Source organism: Marmota marmota, unplaced genomic scaffold, assembly GCF_001458135.2.
Source record: "Marmota marmota marmota unplaced genomic scaffold, marMar, whole genome shotgun sequence".
In the NCBI taxonomy this organism is placed as follows: Eukaryota; Metazoa; Chordata; class Mammalia; order Rodentia; family Sciuridae; genus Marmota; species Marmota marmota.
Window position 1 is genome coordinate 62,105,315 of NW_026000174.1, and position 21,310 is coordinate 62,126,624.

The 21,310-nt window shown below is 40.4% G+C and overlaps 3 protein-coding genes across 3 annotated transcripts; all 3 read left to right on the plus strand.

Annotated features, from left to right (window-relative positions):
- Positions 1 to 1,933: 1,933 nt before the first annotated feature.
- On the plus strand, positions 1,934 to 2,869 carry LOC107135414 (olfactory receptor 4D10-like). The gene has a single exon (XM_015477289.1). The coding sequence runs from the start codon at positions 1,934 to 1,936 to the stop codon at positions 2,867 to 2,869; it is 936 nt and encodes a 311-aa protein (XP_015332775.1).
- A 7,289-nt stretch (positions 2,870 to 10,158) lies between these two features.
- LOC107135415 (olfactory receptor 4D11) lies at positions 10,159 to 11,094 on the plus strand. Its single transcript, XM_015477290.1, has one exon. The coding sequence runs from the start codon at positions 10,159 to 10,161 to the stop codon at positions 11,092 to 11,094; it is 936 nt and encodes a 311-aa protein (XP_015332776.1).
- An 8,108-nt stretch (positions 11,095 to 19,202) lies between these two features.
- On the plus strand, positions 19,203 to 20,138 carry LOC107160046 (olfactory receptor 4D9). Its single transcript, XM_015506709.1, has one exon. It carries the CDS (start codon positions 19,203 to 19,205, stop codon positions 20,136 to 20,138), a length of 936 nt encoding a protein of 311 aa, XP_015362195.1.
- Positions 20,139 to 21,310: the final 1,172 nt, after the last annotated feature.

Genomic DNA, 21,310 nt, shown 5'->3' on the forward strand with positions numbered 1-21,310 from the left:
ACTTTCGCGAGTTCTTGCCTCTGTGTGATATATCTCTGCTTCTGATTCTTGGAAATTCATGAAGCCTGAGTGAAACCTTGGTCTCCTCTGGAAAACTTCCGATGCAGGTCGGCCATGCTCCCACAGTACTGATCAGGCCACATTGTGTCCCATGAGTGTTACACACTTAAATGTATGTGCTCTCCAGCACACAGAAAATGTCTCCAAAGGTAGGACTTTACCAAACTGTGTGTGTATTGCTAGTACCAGCCCAATCCCCACCATGCTGGGAGGGTCACAGAATGTGTGTGGAAGGACAAAAGGACTCCTTGGCTAGATGCAGTCTCAGTGATAAATAAAGGCATTGTCAGGAATGCAGTTGAATCTAACTTTACAGAATCGGGTTCCACTTTTTTTAATAGTCTTTTTTTTTTAATTGTAGATGAACACAATACCTTTATTTATTTATTTATTTTATGTGGTGCTGAAGATTGAACCCAGTGCCTTACGCATGCAAGGCAAGTGCTCTACCACTGAGCTACAGCCCCAGCCCTCGGGTTCCATTTTTCTAACATCAATTTCTGCTGCACCATGTTATCGAGGGTGCTGCAGATGCCTGGGAGGTTAGGTTGAACCTATGCTAGGTCCTGATTTATCTGGAAACTTTATGACCTTTTTAAACATACAGCTCATCTGGGACTGTTTTTCTCTCACCTTTACCCTAAAATTGAGGTGGGGAAATAATTCTAATGAATTCAATGCTTAAACAACTATTGCATGTTCTCATTAACAAATGGAATGCAGGTTTGGGAACTAAACAGAATCACATCCGTTCAACAACTTACTGGTGTTGTCAGTTTGGGGAAATGAGCTCACCTTTTTTTGAACATTGTGTCTTTGTCTGTAGGAATGAAATAAAAGCTACTTCTTCATAAGAGAGAACTATTCACAAGACACTTTATGTCTTGAGATGGGAAGCTTGCAGAGGGCATCCTGACTGACTCTCCAGATGGTTTTTCTCAACCACTTACAAATGGATCTACTGATGTCTACGAGACAGAGAAGGAGGAGCAGAACAGGGAGAGAAGTAGGTTTCCAATTTGCTTCCTCCTTTTGGCAGAGCCTAAAATTGAGCTCCTGCATCAGAACTTTCTTCAATTTGTAGCCTGTCAAGTGAATCTCCCCCTCAGTTCAGATTCCTCTTGCTCTCTGTGGGCTCCAACTGAGAGTTCCCACGCCGTTCAGAGTTGAGGGTCACAGCCCCCATCATTCAATTGTCAGATCCAGAGTGTGGACAAGATGCAACCCGTATCTGCAGTCTCCCAGTCCAGAGCTCTCTGCACAATGTGCCACAGCCTCTCTCGGCAGAACCAAGCCTTCATTCAGTCTTAATGAACTTACAAAAGCATCTTTCTTTCAGATTTCCAAAATACCCACAGGTTCTGGTAGTGTGGAGAAATAACAGATAATAATCACAAATTAGGAGCAGTGCAGATGGTCCTTTTATATCTTGCCTTTAAGGAAGCCAGAAACTTTCACTACCTCCCTTCAAAGAAGCACAATGGACAAGAATTGAAACAATTTTATTAAAGCAGAATAGACGCAGAAAAGTTTTTATGATATTGGATGTTGGTACCAAAGCATCAGGTTCAACTTTGGTGGCTTTATCTCCTTAAATGTGCTATGTAAATATCACTCCTTAATGGACTTTCTTACCCAAAATAGTTCTATAGGAAAAGAAATGAATGGTATTGTGTGTAAAATGTGATTTGATCACAAAACCTGATTGCCATTTTTAAAATGTGGACAGCTTAACAAATTGCAAACACTGCAGCCATGCAGGGAAGCTTCTGGTTGCACACTAGGACCTTGGACAGACAACAAAATAAATTGTCCTTTCTTTCATTCGACACACCTTGGAACAAAAGAGCAAAAAGAGGATGACCCCATCGAGATGGAGAACTGCACCAGGGTAAAAGAATTTGTTTTCCTTGGCCTCACCCAGAATCAAGACGTGAGCTTTGTCTTGTTCCTTTTCCTACTTCTGGTGTACCTGACGACTCTGCTGGGAAACCTTCTCATCATGGTCACTGTGACCTGGGAGTCACGCCTACACACCCCCATGTATTTTTTGCTCCGAAATTTGTCGATTGCCGACATCTGCTTTTCCTCCATCACAGCTCCCAAAGTGCTGGTGGACCTTCTCTCTGACAAGAAGACCATCTCCTTCAATGGCTGCCTCACTCAGATGTTCTTCTTCCATCTTATTGGGGGGGTGGATGTAATTTCTCTGTCAGTGATGGCTCTAGATCGATATGTGGCCATCTCCAAGCCCCTGCACTACATGACCATCATGAACAGAAACAGTTGTATTGGGTTAATAGTGGGCTCTTGGCTGGGGGGCTTCGTCCACTCCATTGTGCAGATCTCCCTCTTGCTCCCACTGCCCTTCTGTGGGCCCAATGTCCTTGACACTTTCTACTGTGACGTCCCCCAGGTCCTCAAACTCGCCTGTACTGACATTTTTGTACTTGAACTGCTCATGATTTCCAACAATGGGATGCTCACCACACTGTGGTTTTTCCTGCTCCTGGTGTCCTATTTGGTCATATTATTATTAATAAGGTCTCAGGCAGGAGAGGGCAGGAGGAAAGCCATCTCCACCTGCACCTCCCACATCACTGTGGTGACCCTGCACTTTGTGCCCTGCATCTATGTCTATGCCCGGCCCTTCACTGCCCTCCCCACAGATAAGGCCATCTCTGTCACCTACACTGTCATCTCCCCTCTGCTGAACCCCTTGATCTACACTCTGAGGAACCATGAGATGAAGTCAGCCATGGGGAGACTCAGGAAAAGACTTGGACCTTCAGACAGAATGGACCAGTAGTTCCCTCCTGTCCCCACCTTTGAGAATGTTGAACATCAGGTAGACTCTCTTTGCTACCTGATTTCTAACTAAGTTTTCTATTTCTACTAAGATAAGCATGACTTTCAAAGATTCTGATCAGCATACCCCCAAAGTAAACAGATGTGCTTTGTGTCTCAGAAAAGAAAAATAAAATTTTTAGCAGAGAGATGTATGTTGCTTTTGCTACACAGCCTCAGAAGAAATAAAGGAATCAGAATTAAAATCACTCAGGTCTTCCCACCATATCTCTGCACCATCAGCCAGAAGGGAGCTCAGGCCTTGGGGTTCTGCAAGGTGGGAATCACGTCATAATTAGGTCATCACATCCAAGTTAAGTTCCTCTGCTACTTCTGTAATATGAATAAGCTAATGATGCCCACCTTAAAAGACTTTTTAATCTCAAGTCCACACTCCACTGGTTGAGAGCAGGTGCCTTGTAGTTGGCACTGCCTGAGTTACAACAGGGCCTACCAGCACTTGTCAGAAGTACAGGAGCTCCCAGGGGCCAGAGGTGAAATAACCCATGCTTCAACGTACAAAACGTAGTGTTGGATTATTAACCAAAGCATAAAATAAATACCCATGAGTTCATGCTGATGTAAATAAATGATTGAATAAATAAATCAGTGGAGCGGCTGGGGCTGTAGCTCAGTGGTTGAGCACTTGCCTCACATGAGTGAGGCACTGGGTTCGTTCCTCAGCACCACATTAAAAAAATAAGTAAATAAAATAAAGATATTGTGTCCATCTACAACTAAAAAAATATTTTAAAAAAATCGATGGAGGGTAATGAACAAGTATCACATGGTGTAGAATTCCAAATAACTTATGTGGATTCTCCACCCTCAAAGAGATGTAGGCTGCCCTGAGATCCCTGGAATACTTGGAGAATTGTTCTGCCTGGCTTAGGGGTCAGCAGGTCTTGATGTATTTCCATATCCATGTCTGAGGACCCACTTGTATTTTTCAGTTGGGGCTCAGGAATTCTTGCTCACATGGAATGGAGACTGCCCAGTTTGGGTTCTTTAGTGAAGGTGATTTGGGGAACCTTTTAAATAAGACTTCTGAGGGATGGGGTTGTGGCTCAGTGGTAGAGCGCTTACCTAGCATGTGTGAGGCACTGGGTTTGATCCTTAGCACCACATAAAAATAAATAAATACAATAAAGTCATGTATCCATCTACAACTAAAGAAAAATATAAATAATAAAAAATAAAACTTCTGAAGGCAAACAAAAAGAGGTGTAGCCTAACCCCCAACTCCTTGCATGGGAGTCCTGAATAGTGATGTCCTCCCAAGAGCACAATGTGGAAGCAGAACAAAAAATCTGGAGAAACCTGAAAAAAACTACTTTGTCCAGGTATTCAACACATTGGTGACAAATCATTTTAACAGCATGTGCCCTTTGACATGCTGGAATGAAGGGGCACTTTAGCTCTGTACCTTTTCTCCCAAAAACCTATGACCTCTGTCTACCCAAGGGAAAATCACTAGACCAAGCAAAATTGAGGGACCTTCTCTAAAATACATAACTACTTAATACTGTCAAGGCCATCAAAAACAAGGAAAATCTGAGAAATTTTTCATATAGAGGAGCTTAAGGAGACAGGGCAAAGAAATGCAATGTGTTATCCTAGATGGGATCCTTTAACAAAAAAAAAATAGGATATTAAGTTCAAGAGTAAGGAAATCTAAATAAAACATAGACTTTATTTAGTAATAATTTATCAACATGTAGTTTTTTTAGTTGTGACAAAATTACTGTAATACTGTTCACAGGGAAACTGTGTGTCAGGTATATGGAAACTTAATAATATTCTTGCAGTTTTGCTGTAAATCTGTCCTAAAGTTAAAATTTTATTTTGTTAAATGTACCTAGCAGCCTGGAATGGTGGCACATGCCTATAATCCCAGCAGTTTGGGAGGCCGAGGCAGGAAGATTATGAGTTCAAAGCCAGTCTCAGCAAAAGTGAGGCACTAAACAACTCAGCGAGACCCTGTCTCTAAATGAATATTTAAAAGTGTGGGCTAGAGATGTGGCTCTGTGATTGAGTGTCCCTGGGCTCAATCCCTGGTATTAAAAAAGAAATACCTAGCACATAAGAATACTTAATAATATTAAATACTTCTCTCATTTTTCTTTAAAGATGATGCTCAAAAGGAAAGTACCGGGGACTAAATTAGAACAAATTATATTCCATGCTTTTATAATTATGTCAAAATAAATTTTATTATCATGTATAACTAAAAAGAACCAATTAAAATTTTAAAAAATGATTTTTCCAAAACAGTTTTTTCCTCAATTCAAAATGTTTTTCTTCCCCTAAAGCCTTTGGGAATGAGAAGAGGGAGGTGGTGGAGACTGTTGGTTAATACTACGAAGTAATATCCTACCAAAGTGCCATTTGGGGAAACTGAGAAATTTCTGCTTCCTGCATTTTGTTATTAACTTATTCAGGCTGGATGCTGGGGTTTGTCATTTTGAAGGGACACCTTGACTGAATCATGCAGATGTAAAGTAAATCCCTGCAAATTGCAACTGGGGAGGTCTTGAATCCAAAGAGTAACTCAGAAATAGCACTGTAAGCATTCAGTTTGTTGATCTTCACTGGGAAAGAGCTGGATATACTAAACTTAATTCTGTTGCAACTAGAGAGAAGGAGTTGGGTTTGGACTTTAGGTGACATTAGGGAGACTTCTGCTCGTAGAATCCCTTCTGCCTGGAGGCTGTCTAGGGCCTAAGGAGGAAGAAGTCGGCAGGTTGCCCTTTGCTGCAGAAGCATTCCAGATAGGCAGAGGGAGCAACTCTTGACAATATTCAGTTTTGAAGGCCTTAAAATTGTAGAGAGTAGAAATGGTCAAACAACATAGCTAGCTATCGAATGGAAGCACATTTCTCACCGTGTGGACATCTTTTTGCTCACTTTTTCTTAATGTAAACAGCTAGCAATAGTGCTCTTTCCTGTGCCTGCTTCACCCTCTTCCCCAAAGGGGGAACGCCTTGTAAACAAAGTGGGGTGGGATGGGACTTACCCCAATCTTCCTGCCCCTGAAAATCCAGTATTCTTTGTATGAATTTTCAGATACAGAAATAGAACAGGAACCAATGCCCTGCCAGTTATAAGTCTATGTCAACTTCATGGATTCAAGGGCAAAGAGCCCCTCTGATGATCAAGAACAGTGCAATTTGGGTTTTGTAAGAAATACAAGTTGACATATTTTAAGGTAACCTCTCCCCCTGTTGAAGCCAGAGCCTGAGGGGATTCTCTCTTTAGGCTGCCTCTACAAAAGTGTAGAGTCTAGACAGAGTGTATATCCCTAAGCATACGTGCCTAAGTAACTTCTTAATTACTCCCACTGAAACAACCTCACCATAACCAGAATTCTTGCACAGAATATCCACCAAAATCCCTCTGACAATTCTCACATTTATTCTGGGATTAAGAAATTGGTAAATATGACAGAGCACTGGGTACCAGTGTTGAAGAACCAATACTATTCCCTGAGTCTGCCCTTTGTCACATCGATGCAAAAAAGAAGCCACTAAAATCAGTGGCTTCCAGAGGGGTGTTTAACAGAACGTTCTGAAACCAAATGCTTCCCAAGTTTGAAGTGAACTTTAGTTAAGATGTCGGAGCTCTTGAAAGAAGGCTGGAGATCATAGGTAAGAGACAGTGCCACAAGATTGTATGTGCCTGGTCACCAGATGAGCAAACAATAGTAAGAACTATTGAAATCCAGGGGTAGGGGCTGGGGTTGTAGCTCAGTTGGTGGAGCGGTTCACCTAGCCCATGTGAGGCACCGGATTCGATCCTCAGCACCACATAAATACAAATAAATAAAATAAAGGTATTGTGTCTATCTACAACTGAAAACACATTTTTTTAAAAAAAGAAATCCAGGTGTAATCGTTAAGATTAATAAAGGTTAAGAATATTAAGAATGATAATCATTGTGAAATGAGATCAGACTGGAATTGGGGGGAAAGCAGCTTTTGTTCTCTGGGGTTTCTTGAATTGTACAGAAAAGAGATTGTTGTCATGCATTTCTTCCCTCTATCCGGATGGATCTCCTCAGACTAGGAAATCTACAGAGATGATTCTTATCCCAAATTTAACCTAGAGAGAAAAATGAAGTATTTCAAATTCTCAGGAAAGTAGAACGACATACAATTAACACCTACATGAAGTTCACATGAAACTCAAGAAATTAGCTTTCTCATCGAGCATCCTGTTCATAAGCAACTTCCAGTGGTCCCACAAGTCCAGCACTTTCTTCCCATCCCCAAATGCCCAAAATGTAAGTGTCACCTCCTCTGTGCAATTTTCTGAGCCTTGTGGTGAGAAATCCTTTTCTCACACTCAGCTTTTCATCTGTCCTGAGACAGCCCCTGTCACTCCCCTATAACTATAGATAGTGATGCTTTCCCACTGTTTGGATTGTATTCCTTTCTCTCAAATAACCTGGAACTCGACCATGCTCTATCAGTATTTGCTAAATAGTTAGATGGATTTTTAAAAGCAGAAGGATGGAGAAGCTGAAGGAGCTTGTCTTTGAATTACCAAAGGTAGTTTTTAAACATAGAATCTATTCCTTGATTTTCTACCCTTCTGTGTAGACCAAGTTTGCTGTACAACTGGAGTCTTGGTGGAAGACTGTTATAACCAAGGTTGTTCCCCTGAGCATCTCCAACAACTAGACTGAGTTGGTGCTTTCTGGTGACCATTTGCACTCTTTAAGCTACTCTGGATTGATTTTTTTAGTGTGGCATGACTAAAACACTTTGTGTTTCAAAGGAATTTTCCCCCCAGACTGGATAACCCATTTAAGTAGTTCTAAGGACCCTTATCTTCAAAAGGATGCTCTTTGGATTAAATTCTGCAGAAGCATTCAGATACCATTTGGTTCAATATGCCCCATCTACCCATGAGCTCCCACCATTAAAGTTACCCAGCACAGTTCTAGGCATAAGGAATATCCAGCCTGCACATGGAAACCTTTACATATACAATTCACCAACTCCTCACAACCTCCCCGTGGAGTGGGTGCTATTATTATCTCCATTCCACAGAGGAAGCACAGATTCAGTGAGGGCACACACTTGCCCAGATCCCACATATGCAAAGCCAGGACTTGAACCCAGATGGCTCTTGCTACCCAGCCCTTGCACTGCACCACTTCATGATGCCACATGGAAGCCACACCAGGCAAGTGGTCTTCTCACCTCATACATGGTCACCAACTTCTGCCCTGCTTTTATTGCCACCAAAAGAAAAAACCTCCTACTTTCTGTAAAACAGTATAATCTGATGATGTTTGAGTCTCTGAAGAAGCAATGTGTGTATGTAAGTTGTTAACCCAGAGTTTTTCTTCATGCTTACACACATATAATCACACTTATGAATTAGGCAGTATTCTAAGTACTAATGCTTAATGTAGATTAATTCGTTTAGTTTCCACAAAAATCATATGAAGAAGATGCTGCTGCCTCCAAATGACCTGTGCATAGACTGAGGTCAATGGGGTAAGTGTCTCAGTGGAACAGCATAACCAGCCAGTGCCCAGATGGGCTTTGGACAGATGGGCATGTGGTGCCAGAGTTCACCAAGCAGCCACCTCTAAACCACCTCTCGGCAGCTGGTTTTAAGTCTTTGTAATTAAATAGATCTTGGACAAAGTTGCATATTGAGGAAAAACATTTTGAATGGAAAGTAAACTGTGTCAAAAGAAATGTCTTCATTTGGACTAACAAAGACATACAAAAAATGGGAAGAAAGTGACTTTCACTCTTTTTGTTTGTTTCCGATTATGGGACGAAAAGGGAGATAAACTGGGAAGAAATTAAGAAATTAAGGACCATTTCAAGGGTTCATGAAAAAACAAGAAAAGAACCCCAAAGCAACACAATTCTATGGTAAGTATATGTTTAACATTTTAAGAAACCACCAGACGGTTTTTTAAGGTGGTTTTACCATTTTACATCCTCACCAGTATTCTAGTTTCTCTACAACTTTACCCACTCTGGATAGATCCATTTTAATATTAGTCGCTCTAATAGGTGAATACCATTTTCAATTTACAATGTGGTTTTAATTTATACTTCCCCAGTAATAAACCATGTTGAACATCTTTTAATGTACTAATTTTCTATGACTGTACCTTCTTGTTGAAGCATCTGTTCAAACCATTTAGCCTTTTTAAAAATTGTACTTGCTCCCTGGCCCAATGCTGGGGATGGAACTCAGGGCCTCACACATGCTAGGCAAGCTCTCTACCACTGAGCCACTTCCCCAGCCTAATGCTTACTTCCTTATTAATGAATGTTAAAATCTACAGCTATTCCACCCCTTAGTTATTTGCCCAAGAAAAATGGAGCCATATGTCCACACAACAACCTATACATAAATGTTCATTTTTTTCCCTTTCTTAACCACAGTGATAGTGCCATAGCTATTAACCTAGGTCATTCTTTATCAAAGCATACATTTCAAATATGTGCAGTCTATTGTAAGTCAATGGTCGCTCAATAAAAGAATTAATCTTTAAGAAATTTGAACAATGAACAGAAAGGAAGTTTTGATTAAAACTTTCATTTCGGGAGCTGAAGATTTTTCACTTTGTAGGAGTGTTGGTATTTAAAGGAAAGGCAGAAACAATGAGTTCCCCTTAAGGAAAAATGAGTAATAGAAGAAATTTTATGTCTTTTAAAACTTTCTAATTTTTCATGGAATGAAACTTGCAATTAAAAAGGAGGAAATGCTTCTGCAGAATTTAATCCAAAGATCATCATTTTGCAGATAGGGGTTCTTAGAACTACTTAAATGGGTTATCCAGTCTGAGGGGGGGAAATTCCTGTGAAACCCAAAGTGTTTTAATTATACCACATTAAAAAAATAATAATAACTCCACTTTCTAATTCCCATGCCACAAATAGTCCATTTATCAATATCTAGCATCCACCTTTGATTATCTTGGCTACTTAGAACTTATATACTTAGAACATGATCTCTTAAACATTTTCTACAATAAATGCCATTTACAGGAGAAAAAGTAATCAAATTCATGCTTGTGTAATAAGATGTCATGTCATTTGGAAACATCCACAGTTACCCTGAGATAGCAATCCATGCAGCAACAATGCCTCCTGAGTTTTCAGACTTAATTCCTGACCCTATAAACCTGCATTTAGACTAAGGGAGAATAAACACCTTCTGAAATAACACTCTTAATTTTTTCCAAGATGTACAAAGAAGAGGAAACACAATTCAATGGAGTTAGGAAATGACACCACAGTAAAAGAATTTATATTTCTGGGACTTACTCAGTCCCAAGACCTGAGTGTGGTCTTATTTATCATTCTGTGTTTTGTATACATGATGACTCTGCTGGGAAACCTCCTTATCCTGGTCACTGTGACCTGTGAGTCCCGCCTTCACACCCCCATGTACTTGCTGCTCCGCAACCTAGCCATCCTTGACATCTGCTTCTCCTCCATCACGGCTCCTAAGGTCTTGGTGGACCTTCTGTCAAAGAAGAAGACCATTTCCTACATAGGCTGCATGACACAGATGTTCTTCTTCCACCTCCTTGGTGGGGCAGACATTTTCTCCCTCTCTGTCATGGCTTTTGATCGCTACATGGCCATCTCCAAGCCCCTGCATTATGTGACCATTATGAGTAGGGGGAGATGCACTGCCCTCATCGTGGCCTCCTGGGTGGGGGGCTTCATCCACTCCATTGTGCAGATCTCCCTTTTGCTTCCGCTGCCCTTCTGTGGACCCAATGTTCTTGACACCTTCTACTGTGATGTCCCCCAGGTCCTCAAACTCGCCTGTACTGATACCTTCACTCTAGAGCTCCTGATGATTTCCAACAATGGCCTGGTCACTACCCTGTGGTTTATCTTCCTGCTTGTGTCCTACACAGTCATCCTGATGATGCTGAGGTCCCAGGTAGGGGAGGGAAGGAGGAAAGCCATCTCCACCTGCACCTCCCACATCACTGTGGTGACCCTGCACTTTGTGCCCTGCATCTATGTCTATGCCCGGCCCTTCACTGCCCTCCCAACAGATAAGGCCATCTCTGTCACCTTCACTGTCATCTCCCCTCTGCTGAACCCCTTGATCTACACTCTGAGGAATCAGGAAATGAAGTCAGCCATGGGGAGACTGAAGAGAAGACTCCTGCCTTTTGAAAGAGAGTAGAAAAAGAATCCCAAGGCTTTATCACCAAGGAGTCCTTTCCTGTGTTTCCCATGGATTTGTGTACCCAAACGCATGGCCAACTAAACCTAAGCTTCTGTTTCACATGAAGTAACTACCATGATAGGATTGAGCTGATGTATATATTTCCAATCAAAATCAAAGTAAAAATATGTCAATCAAAATGACTGCATGATCTAGTTCAACTCCTTTTTCAGAAGATAAAGTAATAAAATCCCAGAAAGAAAAGGTGATTTGTTCAAGATTTTCAATCAAACTAATTCTAGAAACGTCATTGTCTCATACCACACGAATGTCATTTCTTACACTATTGGATCTGTCTATACTAAGCTGTAACCATGTTCTAGCAGGACTTTTGATCAGCACCTCTGTGGGTATGGATGGCCTATCATAGATTGAGAAATTTTCCTCTGCTGAGTTAAACTCCTCAGAACATAATGGTTGCCTTCCTGGATTCCCATCAAGAATGAAGCAGCTTGGGAAGATTTATCAGAATGGCATAAAGAGATTTGTTTCAACACAGAAGAGACGTGCCAGATCCATATTCTTGAGATGAGATTAAACAAAGGCAGAAACCTCAAAGATCCCACCCATGATGCAGTCCATCTCTACTATCCAAGGACTGATTTGCAGCCTTATTAGGGTTCAGCTTCACCATTCATATTTCCTCCCACTGGAGAAAAAGTAGAAGATAATACTCTGACCAGTCTATTTTTCAAACTGTTGGTGTCCCTTTATAGGCGAGTGTTATTTGCTACTGAAAGTGGCAAAGTCTGGCAGCTGAAAGCTTCACCTTCAGATCTGGATGCAAATCTCTGTCTGCCTCCCATCAGCTGGTGATCTAGAGCAAATAAACTATCCATCTCATGGAGTGGTTAAGTTAAAATGACGTAGTGTATATAAAACATCAGCTATCTGGAAGATAGTAAATGCTAAGTGAAAGGCAAATGTCACTGTTAATATTGCCCTTCTGCTTTGCCTAACAAGGTTTCTGTCCCCTCTTGTCCTGTTAATCTTCTCCTATCTGGCCCGCACTCATTACTTTTTAAAAAGTGAGGGAGTAGAAAACACGGGCATGTACAATGAATTCAAAACATCTATCATCTTAAAATTTCTTGCTTTCTGGGCTGGGGTTGTGGCTCAGTGGTAGAGCGCTTGCCTAGTGTGTGTGAGGCACTAGGTTCGATCCTCAGCACCACATAAAAATAAATAAATAAATAAAATACAGGTATTTTGTCCATCTAAAACTTAAAACATTTTTTAAAAATGCTTGCTTCCTAGCATTAAAGCATGACAATCGGTTTCCTTGTTATTTTATTAAGGTTCAGAGCCACCCTGAAGCTGATACAAGCTGAGAGATACAGCACAGGTCGGTTTCAGATGAAAAGGAGACAGTGGATCAAATACAAATCCAGAAGACAGGACCAGTAGGATGGAGAAAAGAAAGCAAATCATAGCATGTGGAGGACAACTTCATTTGTGTCCCTCGTTGGCCCTGGCCTGGCCCCAGAAGCATTCACGATGCCTCCAAACAACTATCTCAAATGTTTGCCACTTCCTGCCCCCTGATCCACTCTAATTTTTACAATATCAATTTACCTCCCCCACATAGAAATTCTAAGAATGATTCACATTTTCCACCTCATTATTCATAGATTCATGGTGCCCTGACCCTAGTAGCTCTGGTTTCAAGACTCTGGGTTTTTCTTTATGAAACTGCCTATAAGAAATGAGCACCAAGAATCACTTAATAGCCCATTTCATGCAAATGTGTTCTTTCTTTCCAATCTCTTGTGATTCACTCCAATCGTGTTTTTGATCTCTATGATAGAATGTGATGACACCAAAGATGTATAAAGTCTGAGTCACTGTATCTCCAAAGTGTAATTCTAGGAGGGAAAAGTACTCTGGAACTCTTGTCATGTCATTGTCCCTGATGACCTCCTCAAACCATGTCCAAACACATACATGAAGGGGAAAGCAATTGCATCTGATCACACAAGCATTTTCTGGATAACATAAAATCACTAGTTAGGCTGCATTTTTTCCAATTTAAATCAGGTGTGTTTTTTTTTTTTTTAGAGAGAGAGAGAAGAGAGAGAGAGAGAATTTTTATTATTTATTTTTTAGTTATTGGCGGACACAACATCTTTGTTGGTATGTGGTGCTGAGGATCAAACCTGGGCTGCACGCATGCCAGGTGAGCGCACTACCACTTGAGCCACATCCCCAGCCCCAGGGTTTGTTTTTTTTAAAATATTTACTTTTTAGTTATAGTTGGACACAATATCTTTATTTATTTTATTTTTATGTGGTGCTGAGGATCGAACTCAGGGCCTCTCAGGTGCTAGGTGAGCGCTCTATGACTGAGCCACAACCCCTGCCCAGGGTTGTTTTTTTCTTTTTTTTTTTTTTAACCAGCTCTATTAAGGTGTAATTGACAAATAAAAATTATACATATTAATAGTGTACAACATGGGTGTTTGGATACATGTATACATAATGAAATGAGGTATGTTTGGGTTATTCTTTAAGCTCCGCTGCTAAGCACCATAGAATACTCAAGTGAATCTATGCGCACACGACTTTCAAACAATCCTTTGTACATATATATGTCCCTGAGTCAATTGTTTTAATGATAAATATCTCTGAATAGTCATGAAAAAATAACAAGTTATTTATGAAGTCAGGAATTGATGAATATCGAGAGTTATCACCATGCTCCCTCCCTAGATTCTGAATAAATTGTAGTTATCAGAGATGTAAATGAAAATAATTGCATAAGAGCAGTGTACATATTGCTTTAAAACGAAACTTAGTCCAGGCTCTGAGAGCTGCCCTTACAGTAACCACAGAGCTTTCATTTTTCCACGACTACCCTTTTATTCAGGCTTTATTTCCCAACTGATTTCAGGCCTTTAAAGTGACTTTGGTAAAGGGGAAGACAGCACAGTCCTCAGTGTCATTTAATACAACACTTTCTTCCTGAGTCAAAGAAGAAATGCACTTTGTGCTTCCTCTAGGGGAAAGGATGTGCCCTGAATGTGCATGTATTCATGTCCCTCTTGCATGGATGGGAGAGAAGGGACAGAGAAGAGGTGAGTGAGAGGGAGCAGGGGAGGGAGAGGAAGAGAGAGAGAAAGATGAGAGGGAGAGAGAGACCTTGGTGACATTTTAATGATTCCCCCAGGAACTCCACCATATTGGCCACTCAGCCTCCACATTCATCCCCAACCGTATTCCCTTTGCTAATTCCTATATCGGGCTGTGGCTAAGGGACTAATACAGTGTCCAAGGCACTGTAAAGCAGAACAGAAGAGTGAGAACAGTGATTCCCTGCGGTTGCTTTTTCCCATCTGAAGGAAGAAGATAACAAAACCACTGGCCTTGAGGTAGGCTTTACATTAAACCCAGAATTCCCCTGGTACGCACTTCTAAGATGCAGTGCAAGCATTATAAGCCGATCGATTTCCCACTTGGAGATTAAGCCAACAGCTAGTGTTGGTGTGTTTGAAGTTCTGAAACTGAGAAATTGTTAGTGTTGGTTTTTTTCAGCAATGCACGCGTGTGTAGAATACTCCTGTCAAAACCAAGGCTTTTAAGGAAGCAAAGAAAAGCAGTTGTTTTTCAGTAGTGGGAAGAAGAAAAGTGTAGCTTGCAAAACAGCGAGCAGGTCAGTGGTCTTACTGGGCAGGATATTAAGGTTTGAAGTGTTTTGAGGGTAACTGAGAAAGTGCTCAGCTCTGTCGGGAGGGTGATTCTTTGGTAAAACAGAATTTAGGATGGTGGTTCCTGAGCTTAGTCTATACAGTATGACCACCTGGGCTTTTTGCCTGGGAAAGGAAGTTTGGGGCTTTGAGAAGATGTTTTAATGACAAGTTTATCTGTGCCTTCACATGCCCACTGAATATGAATAATGATTTTAAAACTTTTAGGGATTCCATCAAGAGTAGGGGACTTTCAAATTTGAAAAAGTGAAAGCCTTAATTATCTAGGGGCACCCTAGACAATGATACAGGCTTGCTCTGTGGAATCCTGGGGCTGAGGGGGAACACTTAGTCTTCTGATTCTGTCCAAAATAAGCTTGTTTTCAAAGTGTGGTCTCCTATGTGGTGATTTTTAAGAAATTCTCATGATCTTTATTTTGACCTTGCAAGACACTTAAAATTGTATTTTTTAATCCATTGCCTTGACCCTCTTTCTACTGTGCTTGTGTTTTAATGCAAACATTAGAACATTGTGTTTTATACTTTCAAAGAATCCTCTGCAAAAAGACACCATTCAAAGGAACCCACCAAATCCATTATTTGCAAGGGAATCCACATGTGAGTTGATATTACTCAGACTTCATCTCTGTGCCTTTCCTTTGGAATATTATGTATTTGCTGCAGGTTATTTATAAAGGTCTCTGCAAACTGCAAAGTCTGATTTTTCAGAGTCTGCTTTTATTCAAGCACTTCAGCATATAAAGTCACTCTGACATCCTCTCAGGCTAAGTCACTGTCAGCCATTCCTCTCACACACTATCTGCCACCTTCTAACACCACCATCTCACACAAAATATTACTTTAATTTGATTTGCAAAGGATTTTCCTGAGCCTCTTTTTTTACAGCATTTTCTGGGAATGATTCATCACCACTGAAAAGAAGGATACTTGCAGAAGAACATTAGTCTTTGAAATAAGACAAATATTGGCTTGAAATAAAATTCTACCAACTGTGAGACCTTGATTAAGTTACTTTTTCTCTTTCTGTGCCTCAGTTTCCCCATCTATAATACCTGGATAATAATATCTATTTCATATAGACATTATAGATTTAGAATGACAAAAAAAATGATTCAATGGGCTTATCACACAACAATCACTCCATAAGTGTTTGCTAAAAGCAAGCAAAAATTTTGCAAAGTTGAATTCCTTTTTTCTGCCTACAGGTCTATGATGTTTGAAAATTGCATGAACCTCCTAGAACTTAGTCTCCAAATGACAGCATTTCTTATTGAGGATAATTTTGTATTTTCTTTCTGTAAAAGTTTATAATATAAATATCTACACTTATAACTGCATACAAAAATAATTTTTTAATTTTTATTTTCTAGTTGTTGATAGATCTTTATTTTATTAAATTTTTTTTGTATGTGGTGCTGAGCATCAAACCCAGTGCCTCACACATGCTAGGCAAGTAGGCTACTGCTAAGCCACAGCCCCCAAAAATAAATTTTTTAAGTCACATTTATAAGTAGATGTATGAGTACAAAAACTCTGATTTTCTTTTGATACATGTCTTAGTCCAAGTCCCTGAGCAAAGCAGAAAATTATTTCAAGAAAAAAGATGGAACTTTCTCCTTACCCCGAAGTTCTGGGAACCACAGGGTCAATAGCAAGATAAGCCCCTGTAGATGGACCTGGCCTATGTAAGGAAAGACTCACTCACCTGGGGCATGGGTGACTCACCTCCTCCTTAGAAGCACACTGTGTATGAGGAAGATCTTTTATTATTATGTTGCAGATAAATTATAATACTGAATGTTCAAGAGGACTCTAAGCTATGTCTTGTGAACTCATGAGTTTGGTACAAGCTCATGGAGTAAATTCTCCATGGTCACACCAGATAGGAGGTGGTAATACCTAAAGGCATAAACGTTCCCAATGATCTACATGTATGTGTCCAAAATGCATATGAGGGCCATGATATTGCTCAGCAGAGTTTCTGGATAACATGGGGTTTACAAATAGCATAGACTCAAATAAGAGAACTGTCTTTGTCTATATCACCATCATTTGTACAGCCCCACCTTGTTTTCTGCCAGTTCCACAAGCTGCAACATTCTTACTGTCTTAAGTTCTTAAGGAAGGACCTCTATTTGAGTTCCCTTTCTTTGGAAAAAAAAAAACAGTTTAGTGTCATGGAAATGATGAATAGAGAAAGAGGGGGAGAAGAAAAGATAATAGGTAAAAGAAGAGCTGGAGAGAGGGAGAAGGCATGCAATACAGGAAGCTCTTGGACTTGCTACTGTGCCTTCTGAGCAGATTTGCAAACAGAAAGAAAGATTCTAGAGTGAGCTGCTGTCCTTAATGAAAAGGGGTCTGGACATTCCAGATAAACCAAGCTTCCTCTTGGGTGTTTCCTCCACTTCCCAGCTGTGGTAAGTACAGTGTGAGCAACTCTTCCTTCAAAGATCCTGTAAAACTGAAATCTCCTAGGATGGTTATTTAGAACCATCATTCTTGCCACTGTTGTTGTTGACATTGACACTCATGGTGGGGAGACTGAGACAAATCTGAACTAATGCCAATGCAATGAGAAAAGGGGGCTCTGATTTGTGTCAGTGAAAAGGAAGGTGCTGCTTGGGGAAATATAGTATTTTCAGGACCTTTTTCCCCCTTATCAGTGCACGCCTATAATCCTAGCAGAGTGGAGTTAGGAAGATTGCAAGTTCAAAGCTAGCCTTAGCGACTTAGTGAGACCCTGTCTCAAAATAAAATAAAAAGCGCTGTGGATGTGGCTCGTTGGTAAACCACCCTAGATGATTAGAAGAGCAAGGGGGTGTCGCTCAGTGGTAGAGCATTTGCTTAGCACATGTGAAGCCCTGGTTTCCATCTCCAATACCACAAAGAAAGAAGAGGAGGAGCAAAATGTAAAGGAATAGAGGAATTAAAATCAGAATCATAAAAAGAACTACATGTGGACAGCAGGTCAACTACTGAGAGTTTGGGAGGACCTAAAGGAAGTGAATAGAAAATACAAGGGTGACTGTCAGACTGTAGCTGGTGAAGACTGTAACTGTGTAACCATGAAAGCAGCTGTTATGAAATTGGGTGGCCCATTCCATTTTGCTGTACATGAAATTGACTCTTTAGACATGATACTAAAATGTTGTGAAGGAATGACCACATATTTACAAAGTTGTAACTTCATCCTGAAATATACTGACATACAGAAAAATGCCTGTGAGCGTAGAGAACAATGAATTTTTACACAAGCTGAATACACCTTTGTAACAAGCCCCAGAACCTCATCAGCACCACAGAAGCCTCCTCGGGCTCCCTTCAATTCTGCCCATGTGAGCAAAGTGAGAGTATGTTCCCTTTAGAGTGTGGGTTATCCAGCACAACATGGTGTTTATGAGACTCACTTATATTCTTACATATAGCATGAGTCACTCTAACTGCTGCATAGTCTGTTGTGACTGTGACACGATTTATATTTTCTACTGTTAGTGAGTTTTTTAGGTCCTTTCCTAGTTTGAGGGAGTTAGGAACAGTGGTGCTATGAAAATTCTAGGATCTGTCTCTTGGTAGACATGTGTACATATTCCTTAGGAGAAGAAATATCCTTAGGAGAGATTCAGATGCAGAAATAGACCTTTAGGAAATGTGCATTTATATCTAATTACATATACAGTTTTATCAGAAACACAAGCAGCAAAGTGGTTGTGCCAGTTTGACACACCCACCATCCATGTGCAAGACTTGCAACTGTTCCATCCCTCACCACCACTTCGGGGGTTTTTCATCTTTCCCAATTTAGCCTTTCTAATGTGTATATAGCACTTGATTCCTGTCATTTTAATTTGCATTTCCATGCTAACAAGAAAAGTGGAATTGGAATTTAGATATCCTGTTTTGCAAAATGTTGATTCCTACCTTTTGCTATTTTGGGTTGGATCATCTGGGGGTTTTTTTGAACTGATTTGCAACTCTTTACATATTCTGAACATGACTGTTTTATTGTTTAATGTAAATGTCTTCTCCTTTTTTTCAGGAAACCTTTTAACTGTCTTAATGATGGCTTCTGAACAGAAATTGTTAAAGTGGTCAAATTTATGCTTGCTTTTTATTATTTTAGGTGTCAGATTTTGTAGTAAAATCTTTGGTGACTTCAGTGATAGATCTGTCTGCTTAGAAAACTGAGTCAAAATCCTGGGTAATTGTTCAACTAATGGCAACATTCTGAATAGTAGACCCAGTGCATAAGTAGAAAAAATATTCCCCCCAAATCTAAAAGATGACACTAGACTTCAGACCATATTTTAATAACTCTACTGTTATTTCTTCCAGAGATGAACTTGAAAAAGTGTCTGTGAGGCAATGGATTCAGGAAATGACACAAGAGTGAAAGAACTTATCTTTCTGGGAATTACTCAGTCCAGAGAGCTGAGCTGGGTCTTATTCTTCTTCTTGCTTCTGGTGTACACGACTACTCTGATGGGCAATCTCCTCATCATGGTTACGGTCACCTGGGAATCTCATCTTCACACCCCCATGTACTTCCTGCTCCGCAACCTCTCTGTTCTTGACATCTGCTTTTCCTCCATCACAGCTCCTAAGGCTCTGATAGATCTTCTGTCAGAGAGAAAGACCATCTCCTTCAGTGGCTGTGTCACCCAGATGTTCTTCTTCCACCTTCTAGGGGGAGCCGATGTGTTCTCCCTCTCTGTCATGGCTTTTGATCGCTACATGGCCATCTCCAAGCCCCTGCACTACATGACCATCATGAGTCGGGGGAGATGCACTGCCCTCATCGTGGCCTCCTGGGTGGGGGGCTTCGTCCACTCCATCGTGCAGATCTCCCTCTTGCTCCCACTCCCCTTCTGTGGACCCAATGTCCTTAACACTTTCTATTGCGATGTCCCCCAGGTCCTCAAACTTGCCTGTACTGACACCTCCACTCTGGAGCTCCTGATGATTTCTAACAATGGATTAGTCAGCTGGTTCATATTCTTCTTTCTTCTCATATCTTACACAGTCATCCTGATGATGCTCAGGTCTCATGTTGGAGAGGGCAGGAAGAAAGCCATCTCCACCTGCACCTCCCACATCACTGTGGTGACCCTGCACTTTGTGCCCTGCATCTATGTCTATGCCCGGCCCTTCACCGCCCTCCCCACAGACACGGCCATCTCTGTCACCTTCACTGTCATCTCCCCTCTGCTCAATCCTATGATCTACACTCTGAGGAACCAGGAGATGAAGTCAGCCATGAGGAGACTAAAGAAACAACTAAGGTCTTCAGAAAGGACTTAAGTCCAATTGGGGATGAATGAGAGAGGAGCAAATTTAAAGACAGACATTAAATTTCACCTCCTCAGAAGGGAAGAAATCACTATCATGCCAAAACTCAAAGGACCAATTCTATTATTCATGCAAAAAAAGAAAGAAAATGAGTGTCTTCTTTGTTGGTTGAACTTTGCTATATCAATTTTATTTCCATCTCTCAAAAACGTTCTAAACAATTTTCTTTTTTTTTCCTTTTTTTTCAATTAGTTTTGATTAGTTATACATGATAGTAGAATGCACTATGATACATCATACATAAATGGAGTATAATTTCTCATTTTTCTGGTTATACATGATGTAGAATCACACCGGTTGTGCAGTCATATTCTGCAATCTGTATACGGGGTAAAAATGGGAGTTCATAACCCACTTGAATCAAAGTGTGAAATATGATATATCAAGAAGTATGTAATGTTTTGAACAACCAACAATAAAAATTAAAAATAAATAAATAAATTACAGGCTCCTATAAAAAAAAAAACCTACCATAATCTAAACAATTTTCCATTGCTAGACATATTGCCCTGAGCATTAAAATCTAATAAATACATACATTTGTGTTCAGTGGGATCCATCTGCAGACCCCAAATCACTGTGCACAGCATGGATCCACTCCTGCTGGTTCCCCACACCCTCTATACTTTCTGTAATGATTCCCTTTTTCTATCTCCCTGTAGATTTTAGCTCAAGCAAGATCTCTAGGAGTGAGCAGAATTTTAAGTGGCCAAAGACCTGCACAATCAGAGTGTGTGTTCCCAAGGGTAGGACCCCCAATAATGGTGGCAACCCAGCAAAAGTTGCCCGTGCTGCTCTTCATAGAGACACATGCAAAACAACTACATCAGACACAGTGAAGGAAGGCAGGTGAATTCAGGAGAGCACCATCAGATTCACTTCTCTTTCAACATAAAATCAGATAATTATTTACATTCATCTATAGTTTTCTTCAGGTAGAAGCATTTTTCTTAGAGAACCATTAAAATGATATTAAACTGATTCTAGCTTAATTATATATATGTGTGTGTGTGTGTGTGTGTGTGTGTGTGATTAATATGATTTTAATATGCATATGTATATGATTTCAAATTTCCACAGTATTTTTTATAAGCAAATAAATTGATCTTTGTATGCAAACTGGC